Here is a 20,739-nt window from a genome sequence, read left to right as displayed (position 1 = left end):
CAAGGGAAAAGAGGCCCAGGTTGCTAATCTGCCTTGGACCATCCTTTTAAATCTTCTCTGAACCCTTCCTATTGCCTGAACATCCACTTCAGTGACCTGAAATGCACACAAGAGGTGTTGTGTAACCAGGTTTGTCACAGGTTTAGTACAACTTCTCTCCTTTTCCATTCCATTCTTGCGGAAATAAACCTCAGCCTTGCTGACCTGTGGCACAGCTTTTAGTCAGCAATGCGTTTACATTCCAATATCCCTTTGTTCACCAATCCCACGTTGATCTCCAATAAATGGCTTCTTGTTTCCAATCAAAATGTTGTTCTTTGTGTCTATTGGTTGTATTCAATTGCTCTGACTTGTCCCTCAGAATCTACTCCTCCCTACTCTAATATCCAGAGTTCTACCCCACCCCAACCCCAGCCAACACTTCAGTCTCTGTTCTGTGCACCCAAATCTCTAACACCTCACAATCTGTGACCTGCCTCTTTTCCTCCGCTGATTCTGTGCTGTTGCAGCTAAAGGAGGAGAAATCTTTTTGTTGGATCTGGGGATGGTATTGTCCAGAACATTCTTTGGAAGTCAAGAATGAGGCAAAAAATGTTGTGCTTATTAGATGTTCTAAAAAATAATTAACAGAAACTAACTCACACTATTTTAGTAAAAAAGAACAAAGAAACAGCCAAAGAAAGGAAGATGATGAGTCACATCTCGTGGTTGTCTTTATATCAAAACTGAGCTCAACCTAACTGACACTGTAGGAAAATTCTTTTCTTAAGAACAGCCAATGAGACGACTTGATATATGCTGGCTTGACACAGATTTACAGACAAAGAAACTACAAAAAATAAAGTCAGCTAGACTACAAATTATTAAAATTCACTGTAAATTTTACAAATGAGTAATTATAGTCATATAAACAAGCATAAAGAAGGTTAAACTACAAGGAAAATGACAATTTAGACCCTAATCCAACATTTGAGGTGATTGTGTCTTTAATGTTTGTTGTATGTGAGACTTTGGTCTCAGATGCAATAGAATACTGGGTAGGTGTAACCACCCATGAGGCAGGCAGTACTGACCTTACGTAAATAGTAATTGAGAGCAGCCAAGGTTAAAATGTCAGAGCACTTCAGGATTATAATAACCCAGGCATCCTCAGAATAGTTCAGTGGATATGGTCAAAAGTGTTTGGTAACAAAAGCAAAGGTGGATTTCCACCTATATATATTAATGCTTAAACCACATTATACAACTGGGGTGAGATGAAATTTGACAAGTCTTTTTATTATAAAATAAAAACAAATCAGAGTATTTAAAAACTTTATTTATTTATTCATAAGCAACAAATGTTCTTCAATATCGTTCTGGCAGTTTGGGTAACCCCCACCCTCTCACCCTTCTCTCCCCTCACTCAATGTGGCTCTATACTGGAAACTGTTTTCTGCTCTTCATTCAGTCCAAAACAAGGCTGCACTAACCCTGGTTTCTTAAAATCACTCTCTAAAATGGCTGCCCCTTGCACACGTATCTTCTCTGACCAAAGACACATGTGTGCAAAGCAACAAGCCGTGGCCTGAACTCTGAATCTCCCCTTGCTTAACAAAGAGTCACTGAGGCCAGTTGCCTCCACTGACTGCCCGCAGGTCAGTTAGTTCAGTGCAAGTCAGAAATAAAATCATGGGAAGGGTCTGCTTCTTTCTTCAAAGTTGGAACCCCTCCTCTAACTAGATCACCCATCAGGAGAAATTTTATATCTTTATATTTATAAACGTGGTTATTGTTCTATTCTTATCAATTGGCCTTTGTTACAAGCGATTTATTCTCAGTTCCAACTGCAGCAGCTGATTGGCTATTTTGCTAGGAAGGTCATTGTTGACCTGTTCATCAAAATATTTTCTGATCTCTTTTATTTCCTCTTCCCAGAACTCCCTGTCGATACGGAACAGCTCATCCATGTTCACGTTAGCCAGGCCGTCAAGGTTCAGAGCTCCATCCTTGGGAATGAAGCCCAATGGAGAGAACTTAGCGCAGTCCTCCCCCTCGATCCTCCGGAACACCCACTCCAGGACTCGCGAGTTCTCACCGAAGCCCGGCCACAGGTAGTTGTTGTGCTTGTCCTTGCGGAACCAGTTGACGTGGAAGATCTTGGGAAGCCTTGAGTAGGGCCTGTGCTCCATGCTGAGCCAGTGGGACAGGTACTTGCCAAAGTTGTACCCGAAGAAAGGCCTCATGGCAAACGGATCGTGCATGATGACTTTACCTGAGGAAGAACGAGAGAGGAGTGGTGAAGAACTGGTGCCTGGGGAAGTGTGGGGATCACTGTGTCATGCGTCTTCAGTGTGCAAACAAGCTCCTTCACAACACAACCCTCATGCTGGACTCAGATGGAAAGGCACAGCTTACTGGTTTCTGTTGAGCAAAGACAATGCCTGTTGGAATGGTTGTACTGTGGCAAACATTCTGGGCACAATCCTGAGGCATGGAACTGAAAGCAAATATTCAATTTGCTCCTAGACACATGTGGAACTAATATTCAAAAATAAAATGTTATGACCTGCAATATTGACAGCTTCTCAGGGAAACCCTTCTGGGACATGAATAAAGATATGTGAAGAGTAGGAGAAGGCCATTCAGCCTATCAGAGCTGCTACCCTGGTCAAGACAAAGACGGATGATTATTTTGTTTCTATAAAGCGAGAGTGTGGAACTGCCCTTCCAGCCCAACGGGCCAAACCGTCCAGCGACCCACCGATTTAACTATTACAGGACAATTTACAATGACCAAATAACCTACTGACCAGTACTTCTATGGGGTGTGGGGGGAAACTGGGGCAGCCAGAGGAAACCCATGTGGTCACAGGGAGAATGTATAAACTCTTTACAGGTGCACCAGAATCAAGCTCTGAACTCCAGAACCCTGAGCTGTAATAGCGTGACGACAAACGCTACGCAATGTGGCGGATTCTCAATCTCATTGCCATATTCCTGTCTCTCTCCATCTCCTAGTCTGCAAATCTGGCTGTTTCCTTTAATATTGTCAGTGACTTGGTCTCTAACTCCGTGAATTGCACAGGCCCACCTCCCTCTGAGAGTGCAGTAACTACACTTCATCTCAGTCCTAACTGTCTTGCCCTATACGCTGAGATTGTGACCCCTTGTTCTAGACTTCCAGCCAGAGGAAACATCCTCTCTGCATCCTGTCTGTTTGCCTTTATCAGAATTTTGTCTGTTTCTTCATGTTCTTCCAAATCCCTGGTGAAGATTTAGAGATACAGCGTGGGACATGCCCTTCCGGCCCAGCGAACTCCACCGGCCAGCAGCCTACCAATTTAACACTCGCCTAATCACAGGACGATTTAATTAACCAATTAACCTACCAACCGGTACATCTTTGGACTGCGGGAGGAAACCGGAGCACCGGAAGGAAACCCATATGGTCATGAAGAGAACTTACAAACTCCTTACAGATCTGAACTCCAGCCCATGAGCTGTAGCAGGGTTGTACTAAGTACTCTGCTACCATGACACCTTCTTAACTCAAGAGAGAATCCTGTGATCCCAGGAATTAGTCTGGTGAGATTCTGTCTACAGTAATCTGGTCCTTCTTTAGGGACAGAGTCCAAAGCTGCACACAGTATTCCACGCAAGGCCACTCAAGGACTTTTATTGTTGTAATAAGACGTTGTCCCTCCTGTACGCAAACCCTCTTACTACAAAGGCCAACAGACCACTTGCCTCCTCAACTACACCTTTCAATTGCTGCACAAGGTCCCCGAGATCCCTTTTGACACTTGCCAAATTATTATCATTTGAATGATTTTACTTCCTGGTTTCCCTGTTAAAGGGAATAATCTCACATTCTGCCACTTTACCACTGCATCGGCCATGTATTTGCCCATGTTATAAAACATAGAACATTACAGCACAGTACTTCAGCCCACAGTGTGGTGCTGGCCTTTTAATCAATCCAACCCTCTCTCCTACATAGCCCTCCATTCTTATATCATCCATGTGCTTAATTAGAAATTTCTTAAATGCCCCTAATGTATCTGCCTTTACCACCAACCATAGCAGGACATTCCATGCACCCACCACTCTCTGTGTAAAGAATTTACTCTCTGTCACCACCCCATTCTTCCCCCGATCACCTTAAATAATTTCTCTTTGTATTGGTCATTTCCGTCCTGGGAAAAGTCTCTGGCAGAACACTTTGTCTGTGCCTCTTATCATCTTGTACGCCTCTATCAAGTCACCACTCATCCTCCTTTTACCTGAAGAGAAAAGCCTTTCTTCTCCCAACCTGTCCTCATAAGACGTGCCCTCTAGTCCAGACAGCATTCTGGTAAAACTCATCTGCACCCTCTCTAAAGCTTCTACATCTTTTTATAATGAGAGTAGTTTAAACTGCCTTAAAGTCTCCTGCATCCTCCTCTCAACTCTAACTGTTCTATCATTGGTGCCATTCGTAAACTGACATTTGTTTCCCTAGTCCATGTCTTTTATAAACTGTATTGTGGATACACATGGATCCCTGGTGGTACCTACTATTGACTGCCTGTACTCCGGTAAAGCATCATTCATTCCTACTTTCTTCTTCCTGTCAGTCAACCAGTTTTCATCTTTGCCACTTTGTTATTCCAGCCCCATATTCCTCACTTTTCCATGTACATTTCCTAGGTAGGACTTCAAGGGCCTTCTGAAAATCCAGATGCACTGCATCCTCTCGGTGCATCACCCACCGCACTCCCTGCCCCAGTTGCTCCCTCGTACACACGGTTGCAGTAGTCCCTGTCACTGTGTATTGTACCCTGCCTCGCCGCACTCCCTGCCCCAGTTGCTCCCTCGTACACACGGTTGCAGTAGTCCCTGTCACTGTGTATTGTACCCTGCCTCGCCGCACTCCCTGCCCCAGTTGCTCCCTCGTACCTTTGTGTTCAGCTGCAGCTGTAGCCTCTGATCTCATGACCGCCCCGATGAACACTCCGTGCTGCCAGTTGAACGCTTCGTACACCAGAGGGACCCCTGCAACGGGACGAGAGCGTTTTGATAGTGACAGCTGACCAGTTGAACGCTTCGTACACCAGAGGGACCCCTGCAATGGGACGAGAGCGTTTTGATAGTGACAGCTGACCAGTTGAACGCTTCGTACACCAGAGGGACCCCTGCAATGGGACGAGAGCGTTTTGATAGTGACAGCTGACCACTGTACTCTTATCCTGTCCCCAGCCAGGACTCATCTGAACCAGGATTGTGGTTACACAACGGTGGGATGGGTCATCTGCAACATCCTGCTGTAAACCAGGAAACTCCTTTGACCTTCATTCCTTCTGAAAAATTTCGGTTGTGAACTTAGTCCATTCCTATCACACTTGCATCATTAATCATATCAATATTTCATCTTATAATTCCTATTTAACTTCATAAATCTTTGCAGATAAATATTCCCCTATTATTTAAACACGAAGTACACTGCAGATGCTGTGGTCAAATCAACACGTACAAACACGCTGGATGAACTCAGCAGGTCGGGCAGCGTCCGTTGAAATGAACAGTCAATGTTTCGGGCCGAGACCCTTCGTCAGGACTGAAAAAGGAGGGGGCAGGGGCCCTATAAAGAAGGTGGGGGGAGGGGGAAGGTGCCAGGTGAAAAACCAATCAGAGGAAAGATCAAGGGGTGCGGGAGGGGAAGCAGGGAGGGGATAGGCAGGAGAGGTGAACAGGGAATGTAAGGGGAAAGCACTATGGGTAGCAGTAGAAGGCAGAATCATGAGGGAGGTGATAGGCAGCTGGAGGAAGAGGCAGAGTGAAACTGGGATGGGGGAAGGGAGAGGGAGGGAATTACCAGAAGTTGGAGAATTCAATGTTCATGCCAAGGGGCTGGAGACTACCCAGATGGTATATGAGGTGTTGCTTCTCCAACCTGAATTTGGCCTCATCATGGCAGTAGAGGAGGCCATGTATGGACAATTCCGAATGGGAATGTGAAGCACAGTTGAAGTGGGTGGCAACTGGGAGATCCTGTCTGTTGCATTCAGTGCTCCCGGTGCAGCCTGCTCTACATCGGTGAGACCCGACCCAGATTGGGGGACCACTTCTCGGAGCACCTCCACTCCGTCTGCCACAACAGACGGGATCTCCCAGTTGCCACCCACTTCAACTCTGCTTCACATCCCCTTTGCCTGTGACCATAAGAAAGTGCAGAGAGTTGTGCATACAGCTCAGCACATCACGGAAATCAGCCTCCCCTCCATGGACACTGTCTGTACTGCTTGCTACCTCAGTAAAGCAGCCGGCGTAATCCACCCTTGACATTATGTCTTCTCCCCTCACCCATTGGGTCGAAGGTACAAAACCTGAAGGCACATACCACCAAGTTTCTCAGAGAGCTTCTACCCCACTGTTATAAGACTCTTGCTCAATAAGATTGACTCTTGACCTCATAATTTATCTTGTTGTGGCCTTGTGCCTCACTGTGTGCCTGCACTGTCGGTGTAATCTATCACTGCTTCTCCCTTTTACTGTTCTATGTGCTGATATTGTGAAATGATCTGTCTGGATGGCCGCAAAACAAAGCGGCTATTATTGTCACTGTGCATGTGACAATAATAAACCAATCAGCAAGAGCCGCTGAGTGAATCTGCCCTCCCAGCAAATGGGACAAACAAACAAGAGAAAATCTGCAGATGCTGGAAATCCAAAGAAAAACACATAAAATGCTGGGGGAGCTCAGCAGGCCAGGCAGCATCTATGGAAAAGAGTGAACAGTCGATGTTTCAGGCCGAGACTCTTTGTCAGGACTGGAAAGCAAGGGGAAAAGTCAGAATAAGAGGTAGGGAAGAGGGGGTGACCACCTGAAATGCATTGCTGGAGAGAGTGGGGAAAGCTGAATCACTGACACCACTTCAGTATTGAGCAGAGCGCTTGGATTATCTGGGTATTGAAGGCTAAAGACCAAGTATTGCGAAAGGGGGGCGAACGCAGAGAAGAGCCCAATGGTCAACATGTGCATGGTGGGCCAAACAGCCTGTGTCCCTGCTGTATGACAACCACAGGCTGCCCTCCAGCCAGTGAATCTGTTAGTAACCTGACCTTCCTGATCCCTCCCACAGGAATGAAGGATGTTAAGGATGAGTCACAGTTATATTGTATAAAATATGACAGGCAACTTGCATAACTCAAGGTCCCATAAATAGCCTGAAATTGGTACTGGAATTGGTTTATTATGGTCATGTGTACCCAGAAACAGTATCTTGCACAATGTTCATACAGATCAGGTCACTACACAGTGCATTGAGGTTAAACAATAACAATGCAGAATGAAGTGTAACAGACACAGAGAAGGTGCAACATCATGACAAGGTAGACTGGGAGGTGAAGAGTTCATCTTATCGTATGAGGAGCCCGTTCAAGAGTCCTATAACAACAGGATAGAAGCTGGCTTTGAGTCAGTTTTCAGGCCTTTGTAATCCTCTCAAGATGTTCTGTGATTTTTAAAATAATGCTTGAGTTAATGTGAGATCCATACTAACTTCCCAAATACTGCCTCAAGGTGCAGCACAAATAACAGAGGGAGAAGTTAACCTGGACATCACTTCAAATCTAGGTGACAGCACTTAGTCAGATCTACACTAGAACTGAACCCACTCTGTTTCTCGGAGGAGAGCTCAGTCTTGCTAAGCAGAGAGGGATAGAGGCTAGGACTGATGGACAGGTTACCACTAAACATTTCCCTCTGAGCCAGAGACACCATTTCAGGTTGCATAGCCAGGTTCAAACTTGCACCATCTGATTTACAAAGACTCCATTGAGAAAATGCAGTGATGGAGCTCTCTGTGGCTCCTGTTCGAAGCCAGAAATCTACAAGCTATGTTTCTAATGCTCATTAGTACTGCTTTGTAGAATAGATTTCTGTACCATTTGGCCTTCGCCCTCCAAAGAGAATTGCTTCAATAGGAACGCCTTCAGGAGACTCCCAGTTGGGATCTATGATCGGACACTGCCTGGCGGGAGCACAGAATCTGGAGTTGGGGTGTGAACAAGGTTCTCCATCTTGCTCAGTCCACCTTTTGTTCTTCCACGATGTCACGGTGACATTGGGGGGCAGAGTTTCATTGATGCCTTCCCAGTAAACACCGCCATCACTGGTCTCTGCCACATTGGTGAAGATGGTGTTCTTCCGAATGGTTTCCATAGCGTTTGGGTTTGTGTTCATTGAGGTCCCAGGAGCGACACCAAAGAAGCCATTTTCTGGGTTGATTGCCCTTAGGATTCCTGTAGGAAGGAGCAAGGAGGCCAGGTTATTAACAGGTCCGTCCATATTCACATCACGCACAATGTTCAGAATAAATTGAAAAGGATGAGGCAGTAAATTTCATTTGACATTGGCTTCACAGGAGAAGCCAAATGGAGTAGGCGGTTTCCTCTCTGACCGAAGCTTTGTGAATAGCGGAGTGCGCCAGGGATTGGTACTGAGCCCATTCTTGTCATTATCTATATCAACGATCTGGATGATAATGTGGTGATCTGGATCAGCAAATCTGCGGATGACACCAAGACTGGGGGCATGGTGGGTAGCGAGGAAGGCTATCAAAGTGTAGCAGCTGAAATAAAGGGACTGAAAAATGCAGACAGAATTTAATGCAAACATGAGGTGTTGCACTTCAGCAGGACAAACCAGGGTAGGATTTACACAGTGAATAACAGAGTACTGAGAAAAGCAGTAGACATATGATCAGAGCAGTCTTAATACAGATCCATAATTCTTTGAAAGCAGTGTCACAGGTAGATAGGGCCATAAAGAAAGCTTTTGGCACATTGGCCTTTATAAATCAAAGTACTGAGTACGGGGGTTGGCATGTTGTACTGAAGTTGTCAGTAAGGCCTAATTTGGAGCATTGTTTTGGCCACATACCTATGGGAAAGCTATGAATAAGATTCAAAGAGTACAGAGGTAATATGTAAATATGTTGCCAGGATGACGTCGTGAGTTATAGAAAAAAGTTGGGATTTTTATTCCCAAGAGTGTAGGATGAGAATGAGGAAAGATTTCATAAAGGAATAGAAAATATGAGGGGTAAATGCAAGCAGGCTTTTTCATCAGAGTTTGGGTGAGTCTAGAACTAGAGGTCATAGGTCAAGGGTGAAAGGTCAAATAAGGGGAACTTTTTCACTCAGAGGGGGGTGTGAGTGCAAAATCAGCTACCAGCAGAAGTGGTGGACGCAGGTTGAATTTCAACATAGAACAGGTACATGAATGAGGGGGCACGAAGGGCTATGGTCCAGATGTGGGTCAAAGGGACCAGGCAGGATAACAGTTCAATATGGACTAAATGGGCCAGAGGTCTTCTTTTAGCGTGGCCGTACTCTATCACTCAATGGCTTCAGGAAATTGACAAAGATGCGACCTGGTCTAGTGGGTCTGAATGATAGGGATGCAACTGGATCTTTATTCCCTGAGGGGTAACTTCATAGAAACTATGGATAAGGTGGAAGCCATCGTCTTTTCCCCAGAGATAGGGAGTCCAAAACTAGAAGTCAAGAAGGGAGCAGTTTAATAGAGACCTGAGAGGTAACTTTACGGAAAGTACATGGAATGAACTGCCAGAAGCAGCCTTTGAGAGGGTACCATTGCAACATTTCACAGGAACTTACATGGAAGGAAGGGGTTTGACTGACAGGGAGCATGCTGGGGTCAGCATGAACCAGATGGGCTGAAGGGCCAGTTTCTATGCCATATTATTCTATGACTCTCTGATTCTAAAAACTTCCCTTACAATTATTTTGTTGCATCTGCCTTCAGCTATAGAGATGTGTCAAAGTGAACAAACCTTAGTGAACAAACCTTGCTGATCAAATTTCATCCAGGCAATGTCATCTCCCACACACTCCACTTTCCAGCCGGGCAATGTTGGGTTCATCATGGCCATGTTTGTCTTGCCACAAGCACTGGGGAAAGCTGCAACTATGTACTTTTTCTGGCCTTTGGGGTTGGTTACTCCCAAAATCTGTGGAGGGAGGAGAGAGGCTGGTGAGAAGCTGAGGGCAGAAACACATTTCTGAGAATCTTCAGCTGCTGAATGACCCTTCACCACGAGCAGCTCCATCTCCTTACCAGCATATGCTCAGCCAGCCAGCCCTCATCCCTGGCAATCCTCGAGGCGATGCGCAGAGCAAAACACTTCTTCCCCAGTAGGGAGTTCCCACCGTAGCCACTTCCAAATGAGATGATTTCCTTGCGCTGAGGTATGTGGGCAACCAGGGTCAGCTCAGGATTACAGGGCCAGTTATTGACCAGCGGCTCTACACACAAGAGGCAGATTGTCACCGGAAGATCAATACATAATCGGACACATCCCCCCAAAACACTCAGACAGCAACAACCCTTTCTTTCAAACAGTAGGATGCACACTCACTCTTCAGTGGTAGGGGACAGCCCACTGAATGGAGACACTTCACAAACTGGCCACTGCGCAGGGACTCCAGCACAGCCGATCCCATACGGGTCATAATCCTCATGCTGACCACAACGTAGGGCGAGTCTGTGAGCTGAACACCGATCTTGGACAGAGGTGACCCCACAGGTCCCATGCTGAATGGGATCAGGTACATTGTACGCCCTGAAAAATGAAAGCAATAAAGTTGGTCTTAGACACTGCTGGGGTAGAAAATCACTGACAGATAAATCCTTATTATTGAAATGTTAATACAGATTTAGTTACTGCACATATCTACTCTGAAAAATACAGTAGGATTCCTGTGGTTTGTACAATCTGTAAAATTCAGCAGGTTCTACCCTGTGAAATACGGTAGGGTCTCTGATTTGTACAATCCACACTGTGAAATAGCGTAGGGTCTCTGATTTGTACAATCTACACTGTGACGTATGGTAGGGTCTCTGATTTGTACAATCCACACTGTGAAGTACGGTAGGGTCTCTGATTTGTACAATCCACACTGTGAAATACGGTAGGGTCTCTGATTTGTACAATCTACACTGTGAAATATGGTAGGGTCTGATTTGTACAATCCACACTGTGAAGTACGGTAGGGTCTCTGATTTGTACAATTGAAATTGTGAGATACGGTAGGGTCTCTGATTTGTACAATTGAAATTGTGAGATACGGTAGGGCTTCTGATTTGTACAATTGAAATTGTGAGATACGGTAGGGTCTCTGATTTGTACAATTGAAATTGTGAGATACGGTAGGGTCTCTGATTTGTACAATTGAAATTGTGAGATACGGTAGGGTTTCTCATTTACACAATTGAAATTGTGAGATACGGTAGGGTCTCTGATTTGTACAATTGAAATTGTGAGATACGGTAGGGTCTCAGATTTGTACAATTGAAATTGTGAGATACGGTAGGGTCTCTGATTTGTACAATTGAAATTGTGAGATATGGTAGGGTCTCAGATTTGTACAATTGAAATTGTGAGATACGGTAGGGCTTCTGATTTGCACCTTCTACTCTGTGAGCATCAGTAGGACTATTAGATTTGTACAAGCAGTGCTATTAGGAAATTTGTTTGTAATATCTGTGTTTGTATGCTGACGTTGTCACTGCAGGGTTAGGTGTAGGGTGACACAGATCAGAAACCATGTTAGTATCCTGAGTGGTGAGAGATGTGGCCAATGGACACGTAGCTGAGGCTTGGACAGATCCACATGGAAGGTTCAATAACTCTGGCATAATTATAACATTGTGAATGAGCACAACTCACATCAATGTACAGGAGTGGAAGGTTGAATTAATGCCTGTACCTTTCATACACTCTGGGAATCGTGCATTGAAGGCCTTTTCAAACTCCTTCTCTGACAGCCATCGCCCGAGCTGGCTCACTCCGTTCTTTGCTATGGGAATCGCTTCCCTCTGCTCGGGGGTCACAATCACAGTTTTACTCTCCACACGAGCAACGTCCTTGGGATCTGTGCGAGCCAGCCAGCTGTAGGTGGTGAAAGGTGGTGAGAATGAGCAGTGGTGACTCGTCGTTAAGGTCAGTCAATCCTCACAGTTACAGCCTCACCACCACACCACTGTAATGTGTAATCATTCAGAACCAAGGGCGGGCTTCTGCCACCAAAACTCTAAATGCCCAAGCCAGTTCTGTAAGGTGGTTCTTACAGAAACATCTGCATGATACTAAGTTAGGGCACATCATTAGTGATGTTACATGGGGTCGTCAGGTTTCGGGTCTTTCAACATCATACACCCTTGCCCAGGTGACCCGACCAGGGTTGATCAAACCCAACCTGTGCCCTAGCAGCAACCCACGGATCTGCTCTCTTTTTCCAGAGCCATCTCGACGCTTTCTCCGCTGCATCTGTGGTGGTAGAAATGGCTCTCCTCCTTCACTCTCCCATGACTCCAAGTGCAGTGTATACTTTGCAGAGTAACTGGCCTGCAAAGCCACGACACCCGACCTCCGTGGGCCAACACTTTGCTCTCCAGCCTCTTCTTCACCAGTTGTTCTTCAGATCCTCATCCTTGGTTCTTTTCCTCTCGTAGGCCTCTTCCGTGCATTCTTCCCACAGCACAGTAAGCTCAAGCATAAGAACATGCTTCGATGAGTCGGATCACAACCCAATGTCGGGCCACAATATAGTCTCTGTGATGTGGGGAGGAAACTGTAGTTCTTTTCCCAGGTCTGCTTTTAGCTTCCAGTCCTGCGCATTGAAGAGCATCCCAGTTGTTTTCTGGTGTTCTGTTGGTCTTTCCCCCTCTTTGACAAAGCAGACTGTATTCTTGACCGGACTTGTTTTCCGGCAGGTGTTAAGGGTGCTGCAGATTGTCTCAGCGATTGTCCTGAGGGCCTGGTCATGTTGCCACCAATAACGGCCATCGGCAAGCGCTCTGGGGCAGCAGCTCAGAATATGCTCGAGCATACCGGTTTTCTCACAGAGGGGGCAAGTTGGTCGTTCTGCGAGGCCCCAGCAGTGCAGGGCTAGGAAGGACGTCATAAACAGCCTGGATAAGGAACTTGATGCAGTGTGGATCCACCTTCCAGAGATCGTTCCACGTGATCTTTCGCTCGATCACCTGCTCCCATTTGGTCCAGGCTCCTTGCTGTTTCATTGCCACTGCTCTGCTGGTCCTCTCCTCCTCCACAGCTGTCCTTACTTCATTCTGGACCAGTCCTCATCACTCTTTCCCCGGTACCTTGTCAAAATGGGGGACTTCAAGGCTTCCAAGTCCAACTCTTCCCTTGGCAACTGCTCCCACCAGCACTTGCCTCAGCTTCTTCCACTGCAGCCTCTGCTCTCCGCTTTCTTTCAGTCCTCACCGTCACTCTCACTCCGGCAACCTTTGGATCTGAAGATTTCCGGACCTGCAGCACCTCTCTTGATTGCAAAACCTTGAACTCCTCCTCGATGGATTTCAGGGGGAGCCTCAGTTTGCAGTTTTCCCATACGGAGCGATGCTGCTGATGTGCCTTGGTAAACCCAGCCATCTTCACAGGAACCAGCTGACTACCCTCTCTAATTCAGCAACAATGGAAATTGGAAACTCACAGAGAAGCAGTGGCTGGAGGATTCTTGGTAATATACCATGCTGGTAAATCCAGGCCTTAAACCGCCCTGGAAGGCCAGCCCTGTCAACCTCTTGCAACCATTGTTCAAACTCCCCACAGGTGTTTCTTATTGCTGCCTTATCTCTGAGTGTTGCATCAAGCATCTTCCCAAGACTTGTAACAAGGTTCTCTGTGATGGTAGAAATTGGAATGTCCTCAATAGAGAAATGAAATTTCTCCAATACTCTCCCCTTCTTTAGCACTACAGATCTTGATTTTGCAGGCTTAAAGGACATCCTTGCCCACTTCATCAACCTTTCCAGCCCTTTAAGAATCCACCTAGAACCAGGTACTGACTCCATAGATCATCCATGAAGGGGCGCATTGGTGGTTGGCGGATCCCAGATCTTGATTTCAGGCCTCGACACTCTGGCTCTGCAGATTTTACCAGCATGTCCATTGCCAGGGCGAAAAGGATGACTGAGATGGTGCAGCCTGTGATGATACCAATCTCCAGCCTGAACCAGTCCGATGTTATTGGCCCTGTTGAGACTCTCAGGTGGAACTCGTTGTAGACCATAAGGAGGCCTCTGATTCCTTCAGGAACATGGTGCCTCTTCAGAGCATCTTCAACAGCCTTGTGGGGGATTGATCCGAAGGCATTGGCCAAATCCAACCACAAAGCCACTAAGTCACCCTTATTCTCTCTGGGCTCTCTCAGGAGCTGTGTGATGTCTCCAGTGTGCTCCAAGCAGCCTGGTACCCTTGGAACACCACCCTTCTGAACGGAGGTGTCGATGTAATCGTTCCTCAGCAAGTGCTTTGCCACCACGCTGAAGAAGAGCTTCCCTTCAACACTCAACAAGGATATTATCCTAAACTGGCCGATGTTCTCGGAGTTCTCTTCTTCTCGAATCCACACTCTGCTTGCGTACTTCCATTGCTTGGGCACTTTGCCTCTCCTACAGACCACCTTGAGGATTGTCCACAGCCGCTGGAGAAGCCAGGGGCAGCGTTTGTAGGTGTTGTAGGTGGTGCCACTCGGACCAGGCGCTGAGCCAGCTCCGGCTTTCCTGACTACTTGCTGAACCTCCTTGAAGAGAAGCTCTCAAAGGCCGAAAGCCTCTGCTGCTTCTGCGGGGTGTTGAGGGCCTCACAGTCTCCTAGTTCAACTTCTCTGTCCGGGTTACTGAAGCTGCCTCGAAGATGGTGGTTCACTGTTCCTTTGTGCAGGACAGCTTTCTGCTTCTCTTCCGACACAGCAGCCGTTTGGTGAACTGAAATGGGTTTCTGATAAATGCAGATCTTTTCTGTGCTCTTTCTCCCCTGTACCTCTGATGTAGCTCCACTCTTCTCAGAGTTATGAGCCTTTTCCTCAGCATCACAGGCAGCTCTTCCAGTGGTGCCCTGTCCTCTCGGTTTGCCAGTTTATGTTGTTGCTTGAGCGCCTGAGTTCTTTCCAGATGTTGTGGATTTTGGTGGCTCTGTTGTTTTTAACATACAGCTGTTTAGCCTGCTTCTCTTTCTCGGTACCTAATCTTTCTGTTGCCAATGTTACGATCACTCTTGGCATTATCTGCAATCTCCTCTCCACGCCACCTTTGGCCACTGTTTCCAACACTAGATCTATGTCCTCATCAAATCTTTGCCACTCTGCGTCTGGCAGGCATTGGGCCATCTGATCTGCACGGTCTGAGATGTGATGTCAGGATGCACAGCTTGCACCAGGCGGATGCTCTGGGTACTCTGGGATGCTTCCTGACCCTGCTCCTCCTCTGTCTCACCAGATGGGGAATCTGGCCTGGATCCACGTTCTGACTCTGCAATGATCAGCCATGCTGATATTTGCCACTTGCTTTACATCAATGAGTGTTCCTCCCTGTCACTTTGCAAACTAGAAGTTCTCCCTCTGTGCAAAATGTTACAACAAGTGGATCACTGCACATCTGTCATAAAGAGTGTGACGATATTATAGGTATGTGCAGCTAATTAGGCGCCTGAGCAACCTCAATCAAGTCCTGCCAACATTGTCGAGGTAGTGGAAATAATATGCTCACAAAGTAATAGTAATTCGTTTATTACTATTATAGGTCAAGCAACAACTCCTCAAATTTTCACTTTGTTAACCTCTTGTTTCACTTTGTTCTTCACTACTGTACAAATAACTATTTCTTGCTGTCCTCAGTATGAGAATTCTTGCTCTGTGTTGTATGTTGCAGGAACTGGATCCCTGCTCGTTCACCATCAGATAAAGAGGCAGGCCAAGGCCATTTGGCCCCTCGTGCCTACTTTGCTATTCAATGGCTGATCCTCCACTTCCTGCACTGACCTCACATTCCTCATTTCCCCTAAAATCCAAAACTCTATCAAACTTGGTTTGGAACTCACTCAGTGACTGAGCCTCCACTGCCGTCTTAGGCAGAACACTGCCAAGATTCACAACACTCTCATGAAGATATTCCAGTCTGATTGCCTTATTTTGGAACTGCGACCCTGGTTACAGAATCCACAGCCTGGGAATCCCATCAAGCACGTTAAGAACTTTGTATGGATTATTATTAGTGCAAGGAAACTAATACAAGAGACATGCATTTAAGGTGAGGGGGTAAACTTCAAAGGTATCATGCTCTCAGAGGAAGGCACCTCTCAGTCTTCACTCAATTAGGAGACACCTGCCACTCATTTCCAACTCGTCACCTGCAGCCTATTTAAACCCAGCTCTCATCCACAGTCCTTGTTCACTCATTGAACCAGCCAGCCTCAACCAGTTGCTCCTAGCCTTCAGTTATCTTGTTGCCAGTGAGCATCATATCTGATCTCCCTTGTTTTGTGGCCTCTCAAGGCTTGTTATTTTGAAGTTGATTAGTAAATTTATCATGCACCGTTAAATCATCTCAGTTGCTCTGCTTTGGGTCAAACCTCCTCTACATTTCCTTACACCATCCCACTGTTATTAGTCTCCTTTGTAGGATAAGATGGACTCTTGAAGTCATAATATACCTCGTTATGATATACCACTTTATCATTTACCTGCAACACGCACATTTTTGGTAACATATTCACTTTATTCTGCATTGTTATTGTTTTACCTTATTCTACCCAAATGCATTGTGTAATGATGTGATATGTATGAACAACATATTCGACAAGCTTGGCACTTGTGCTTGTGACAATAGTAAAACCAATTCCAATATCAATACCAGTCACTGTGTGCTGACAATGGAGGGAGTGAATGTTTAGGGTGATGGATGGGATAGCAACGTTGTGGGCTGATTTGATATCAGAATGATCAGAAATGTGTATTGGGAACAATGAGCAGGAATGAGAGCTGAAAATGAGACAAGTGATTTTTGTCCAGATTAAGAGGGGAGTTAGATAGTTTTGTGTTCTCTCGCTTGATCTATTCAAATTTTATAGCAAGAAGATTCTAAGGGAGATTAGCAGTACACCAGGCATAATATGAAAGAGAAGCTCTAAGAATGTACCTATTCAGCATTTAGCAAAGATGCTAAAGAACATCATTTCTATGAGTTGGAAACTCAGAGTGCTGCAGAGCTACATTCATTCCACACCAACGTATGGAAGCCAATGTTGGACCAAGGCAGAATGAAGGAATGTGGTTTTTGAGAATAATGAAAATATTGTGGAAGGACAGAGTAACAAATGGGGAAGTGTTGCAAAAAGCTGGAATAAGTAGAGAGCTGATATCATCAATCAGGAAACAACAGCTAGAATTTCTGGGACATGTACCAAGGAAAGAGAAGCTCGAACATCGTACAGTGACAGGAAAAATTGTTGGAAGAAAAGTTGCGATCGGCAATGCATGACATTTATGAGCTCCATCAAGGGCAGGACAGGCAAAAAAGTTTTGAAGAGTTTATTAGAACTTTTCAGATTAAAGACAGATGGATCACCCACGTCACACAACACGGCACATAATGATGATGATGATGGTGGTGGTTTGATCTCATTCATGGTGTGTTGGTTGACTTTGTTGGGAGCTGTACTCATCCTGATAAGCAGAGGATGCATATTCCATCACCATCCCAACTTGTAGATGGTGGAAACGTTACGGGTAGACAGGTTAAAGGTTACAGGCCAGACAATACACTGCCTCCTTGCTCTTGTGGCCAAGGTAATTGTTGGGATTGTTAATGGTGAGGAATTTGGAAGTTAAAGTTCTGTACCCGAATGCGCTGCAGAAAGGGAAGCTACCCACCAGTTCTGGTACTTGTGTAGGCGTTTGATCATTCCCTGCTCCTCCATCAGGGACAGCAGCTGCCTGTTCTCTTCCTCGCTGCCGTCACAGATGTGAATGCTGGCTGGCTCACACAGCTTCGCACTTTCTTCCACAAAGTGTCTCACTGCTGGAGTCAGGTGGTTCAGATCACCTTGAACCACACTCAGGGCAGGTAAGGGCTGAGATTGGAGCTGCAGGGGCAACTCTTCACAAAGGAACAGATCATCAAGAATCTGCAAGCAACAATTAAATCACAGCTGAGAGCCTAATTTTTGTGGCTGGGCAGCTCATTGGAAGTGAAATGCTCATTAGATAAGGAAGCCTGCTTTTACAGGCACAGGGTTAATTTAACCTTGGACATTTGTTTCTAAAGCTCTCGGTGGCCTGGAGCTGGACTACATCACAAATCCTGCTCGAGCTCTCGGGTCTTCTTCTGCTGGTCTCTTAAATTTAACCCGTCTCCCTCAAAAGAAAATTGGCATGTCAGCTTTTTAACTATGCTCATAAACTGTGGAACTCAATCCCTTAAATTATAAGAGATGCGAGACCCAGTTGACACTTCTAAATGCCAGCTCAAACCCTATTTATTTAACCTTGCTTTTAACTGACATCTTTTTGACTTTTATTTTCACTTTATCCCTTTGTAAAGCACTTTGAGCTACATTGTATGAAAATTGCTCTAGAAGTAAGTTATTAATATTATTAATAATTTTTATTCAGAGCTACAGTGCAATACATGTACTTCTGGGTCACTGAGCACACCACCCAGCAACCCATTAATTTAATCCTAGCCTTGTCACAGAACAATTTACAGTGACCAATTAACCTACTAACTGGTACATCTTTGAACTGTGGGAGGAAACCAGAGCACCTGGTGGAAACCCATGGGCACGCAGGAACTAACGTACAAAGTTGCTTACAGAGGACACCAGAACTGAACTCTGAACTCTGATGCCCCAAGCTGTAATAGCCTTGTACTGTTTAATTGCCATTGTGCCACACGACACAATTTAACTCAGACAAAATGGGGTGGGAAATGAGTAAACAGTCGACATTTCAGGCCAAGACCCTTCATCGGGACCATAGAAAAAGGGGAAGATCTCGGATGGGGAGATTGGGAGATCGCCTGTCTACAATTTATCTCACATCTAGCAAAGATCGGAAGATCACCTGTCTATAATCTTTGAACATCAATTTCTCGAACTTTCGGTAATGCCCACCCCACACTTTCACCATTCTCATTCCCATTTCCCTCTCTCTCCTTGCCTGCCTATCACCTCCCTCTGATTCTCCACCCCCTTCCCTTTCTTCCATGGTCTTCTATCCTCTCCTATCAGATTCCCCCTTCTCCAGCCCTTTATCTCTTTCACCAATCAACTTCCCAGCTCTTTTCTTCATCCCTTTCCCCTCTCCTGGTTTCACCTATCACCTACCACCTTGTACTTCTTCCTCCCCTCCCCTCGCCTTCTTGCTTTGACTTCTCATCTTTATTTCTTGTCCTGATGAAGGGTCTCGGCTGAAACATCGACTGTACTTTTTTCCACAGATGCTGCCTGGGCTATTGAGTTCCTTCAGCATTTTGTGAGTGTTGCTTGGATTTCCAGTATCTGCAGATTTTCCTGTGTTTGTGATGAAACCTAACTCAGGAAGGTTCCCAAATGAGGGAATTCATTTTGTTTTCAAATGAATGAATGTTCAATCTGGTGTATCAACATAAAGGGAACAATACTGAACGGACTCTGAAACTACTACTGGCTGTTTAACTTAACCGGTGAGAGATTGATTATGTATTCCTTTAACACATTTGGCAAATTTAATACTTTAAGGGGTGGGTAACAAGGGCTACTGTCCTGCAGTGGCAATCGTAACTGAACCACATCCATTGTGAATATAACCCACTTGTATTTGTCAATACAACCTCCCCCAGTGGTTCAGCCCACTTAAATACCATTTCTTCTCATGTGTTCCAGGTCTCAATTGTTTCAGATTCAGACAGAAGAGGAGAGGAAACTGCACTGTGATGTATCACTTCATCTAATGCAGCTCGTCACACTTCGGACAGCAGTAGTACACTGGTAACACTCCACAGCAAGCAGAGTGCTGTAATTCAGCCACTCACAGTATCGGTGTATGTCAGTCAGCTTACACTGACAACCATCCCCACCCGCAGGTTATCAGTGAATGTCAGTTTGTGCACACTGACCCCACCCACCCTCAGTAATGATGTACTTCAGTCGGTTTACACTGACAACCCTCCCCCCCGCCACCATATCGGTTTACGACAACCAGATGGTGGTCCCAACTCAGCATCTGCATTTGTTTTTCCCTCAATAGCTGAAGTCATGCATCCCGCGCTACAGCCATGAGCCAGGGGTGAACTCAGCTCCGGCCCTGTGGGAAGGAACTGCCGAAGCACCAGGGTCCAGCTCAAACAATGAAGTTCCCCAGCGTTCCCTCTGCTGTACTTTCTCCCAAGCAGGTGCTCTGTATCTGGTGGATGTGGCAATAGACAGGGGCAGGATTCCAGTCTTCAGCTGTTTCTCCTTCCCCTTTCCTACTTCCCATTCCAGGCTTCTCCTAGAGCCTCTGGGCTTGGTCCCAGCATCAGGGCCAATTGTGAGGGGAGAGTCTGTCTGTTTTATCATGCAAAGTCTGGAAACAACCCAGGGCAGAAATGGGGTGATCGAGCTCCAGCATTTGACCTCCGGTCAGAAAGAGAACTGGTGGTGCCGTATGCATGGCTAGGCTGCCCTTGATGGCAGACTGTCTGGGATTTAGTGGTGGAATTCTTCATTCTGAGGGCTGTCCAGGGACCCTGCACAGCTTCATTAAAACTCTGTCATTGAAATCAATCTGAACTTGTCACTTAATTCATGAAGCTGAATTGGCAGTGTCAATCTGGATGCTTCACAATTCGAATCAGAACCAGAATCAGGATCAAGACCATGTCATTGAATTTGTCGAACCGTGGCTGCAGTACATTGCAAGACAAAA

The 20,739-nt window shown here is 45.9% G+C and overlaps 1 protein-coding gene across 1 annotated transcript in view; it reads right to left on the bottom strand.

Annotated features, from left to right (window-relative positions):
- Nucleotides 1-1,779: 1,779 nt before the first annotated feature.
- LOC132399708 (phosphoenolpyruvate carboxykinase, cytosolic [GTP]-like) overlaps nucleotides 1,780-20,739 on the bottom strand; it is a 29,400-nt gene continuing 10,440 nt past the window's right edge. The window contains exons 2-9 of the mRNA XM_059980387.1: nucleotides 17,725-17,978; nucleotides 11,758-11,939; nucleotides 10,407-10,610; nucleotides 10,106-10,293; nucleotides 9,836-9,998; nucleotides 7,909-8,265; nucleotides 4,921-5,016; nucleotides 1,780-2,254 (exon numbers count right to left, since the gene is read on the bottom strand). Coding sequence (XP_059836370.1) covers nucleotides 1,800-2,254; nucleotides 4,921-5,016; nucleotides 7,909-8,265; nucleotides 9,836-9,998; nucleotides 10,106-10,293; nucleotides 10,407-10,610; nucleotides 11,758-11,939; nucleotides 17,725-17,978 — 1,899 coding nt within the window. The 3' untranslated portion in view covers nucleotides 1,780-1,799. The remainder of the gene's footprint in view (nucleotides 2,255-4,920; nucleotides 5,017-7,908; nucleotides 8,266-9,835; nucleotides 9,999-10,105; nucleotides 10,294-10,406; nucleotides 10,611-11,757; nucleotides 11,940-17,724; nucleotides 17,979-20,739) is intronic.

Source organism: Hypanus sabinus, chromosome 9, assembly GCF_030144855.1.
Source record: "Hypanus sabinus isolate sHypSab1 chromosome 9, sHypSab1.hap1, whole genome shotgun sequence".
Classification (NCBI taxonomy): domain Eukaryota; kingdom Metazoa; phylum Chordata; class Chondrichthyes; order Myliobatiformes; family Dasyatidae; genus Hypanus; species Hypanus sabinus.
Note: the sequence above shows the minus strand (reverse complement) of the source record. Positions and strands in the feature narration are given on the sequence as shown.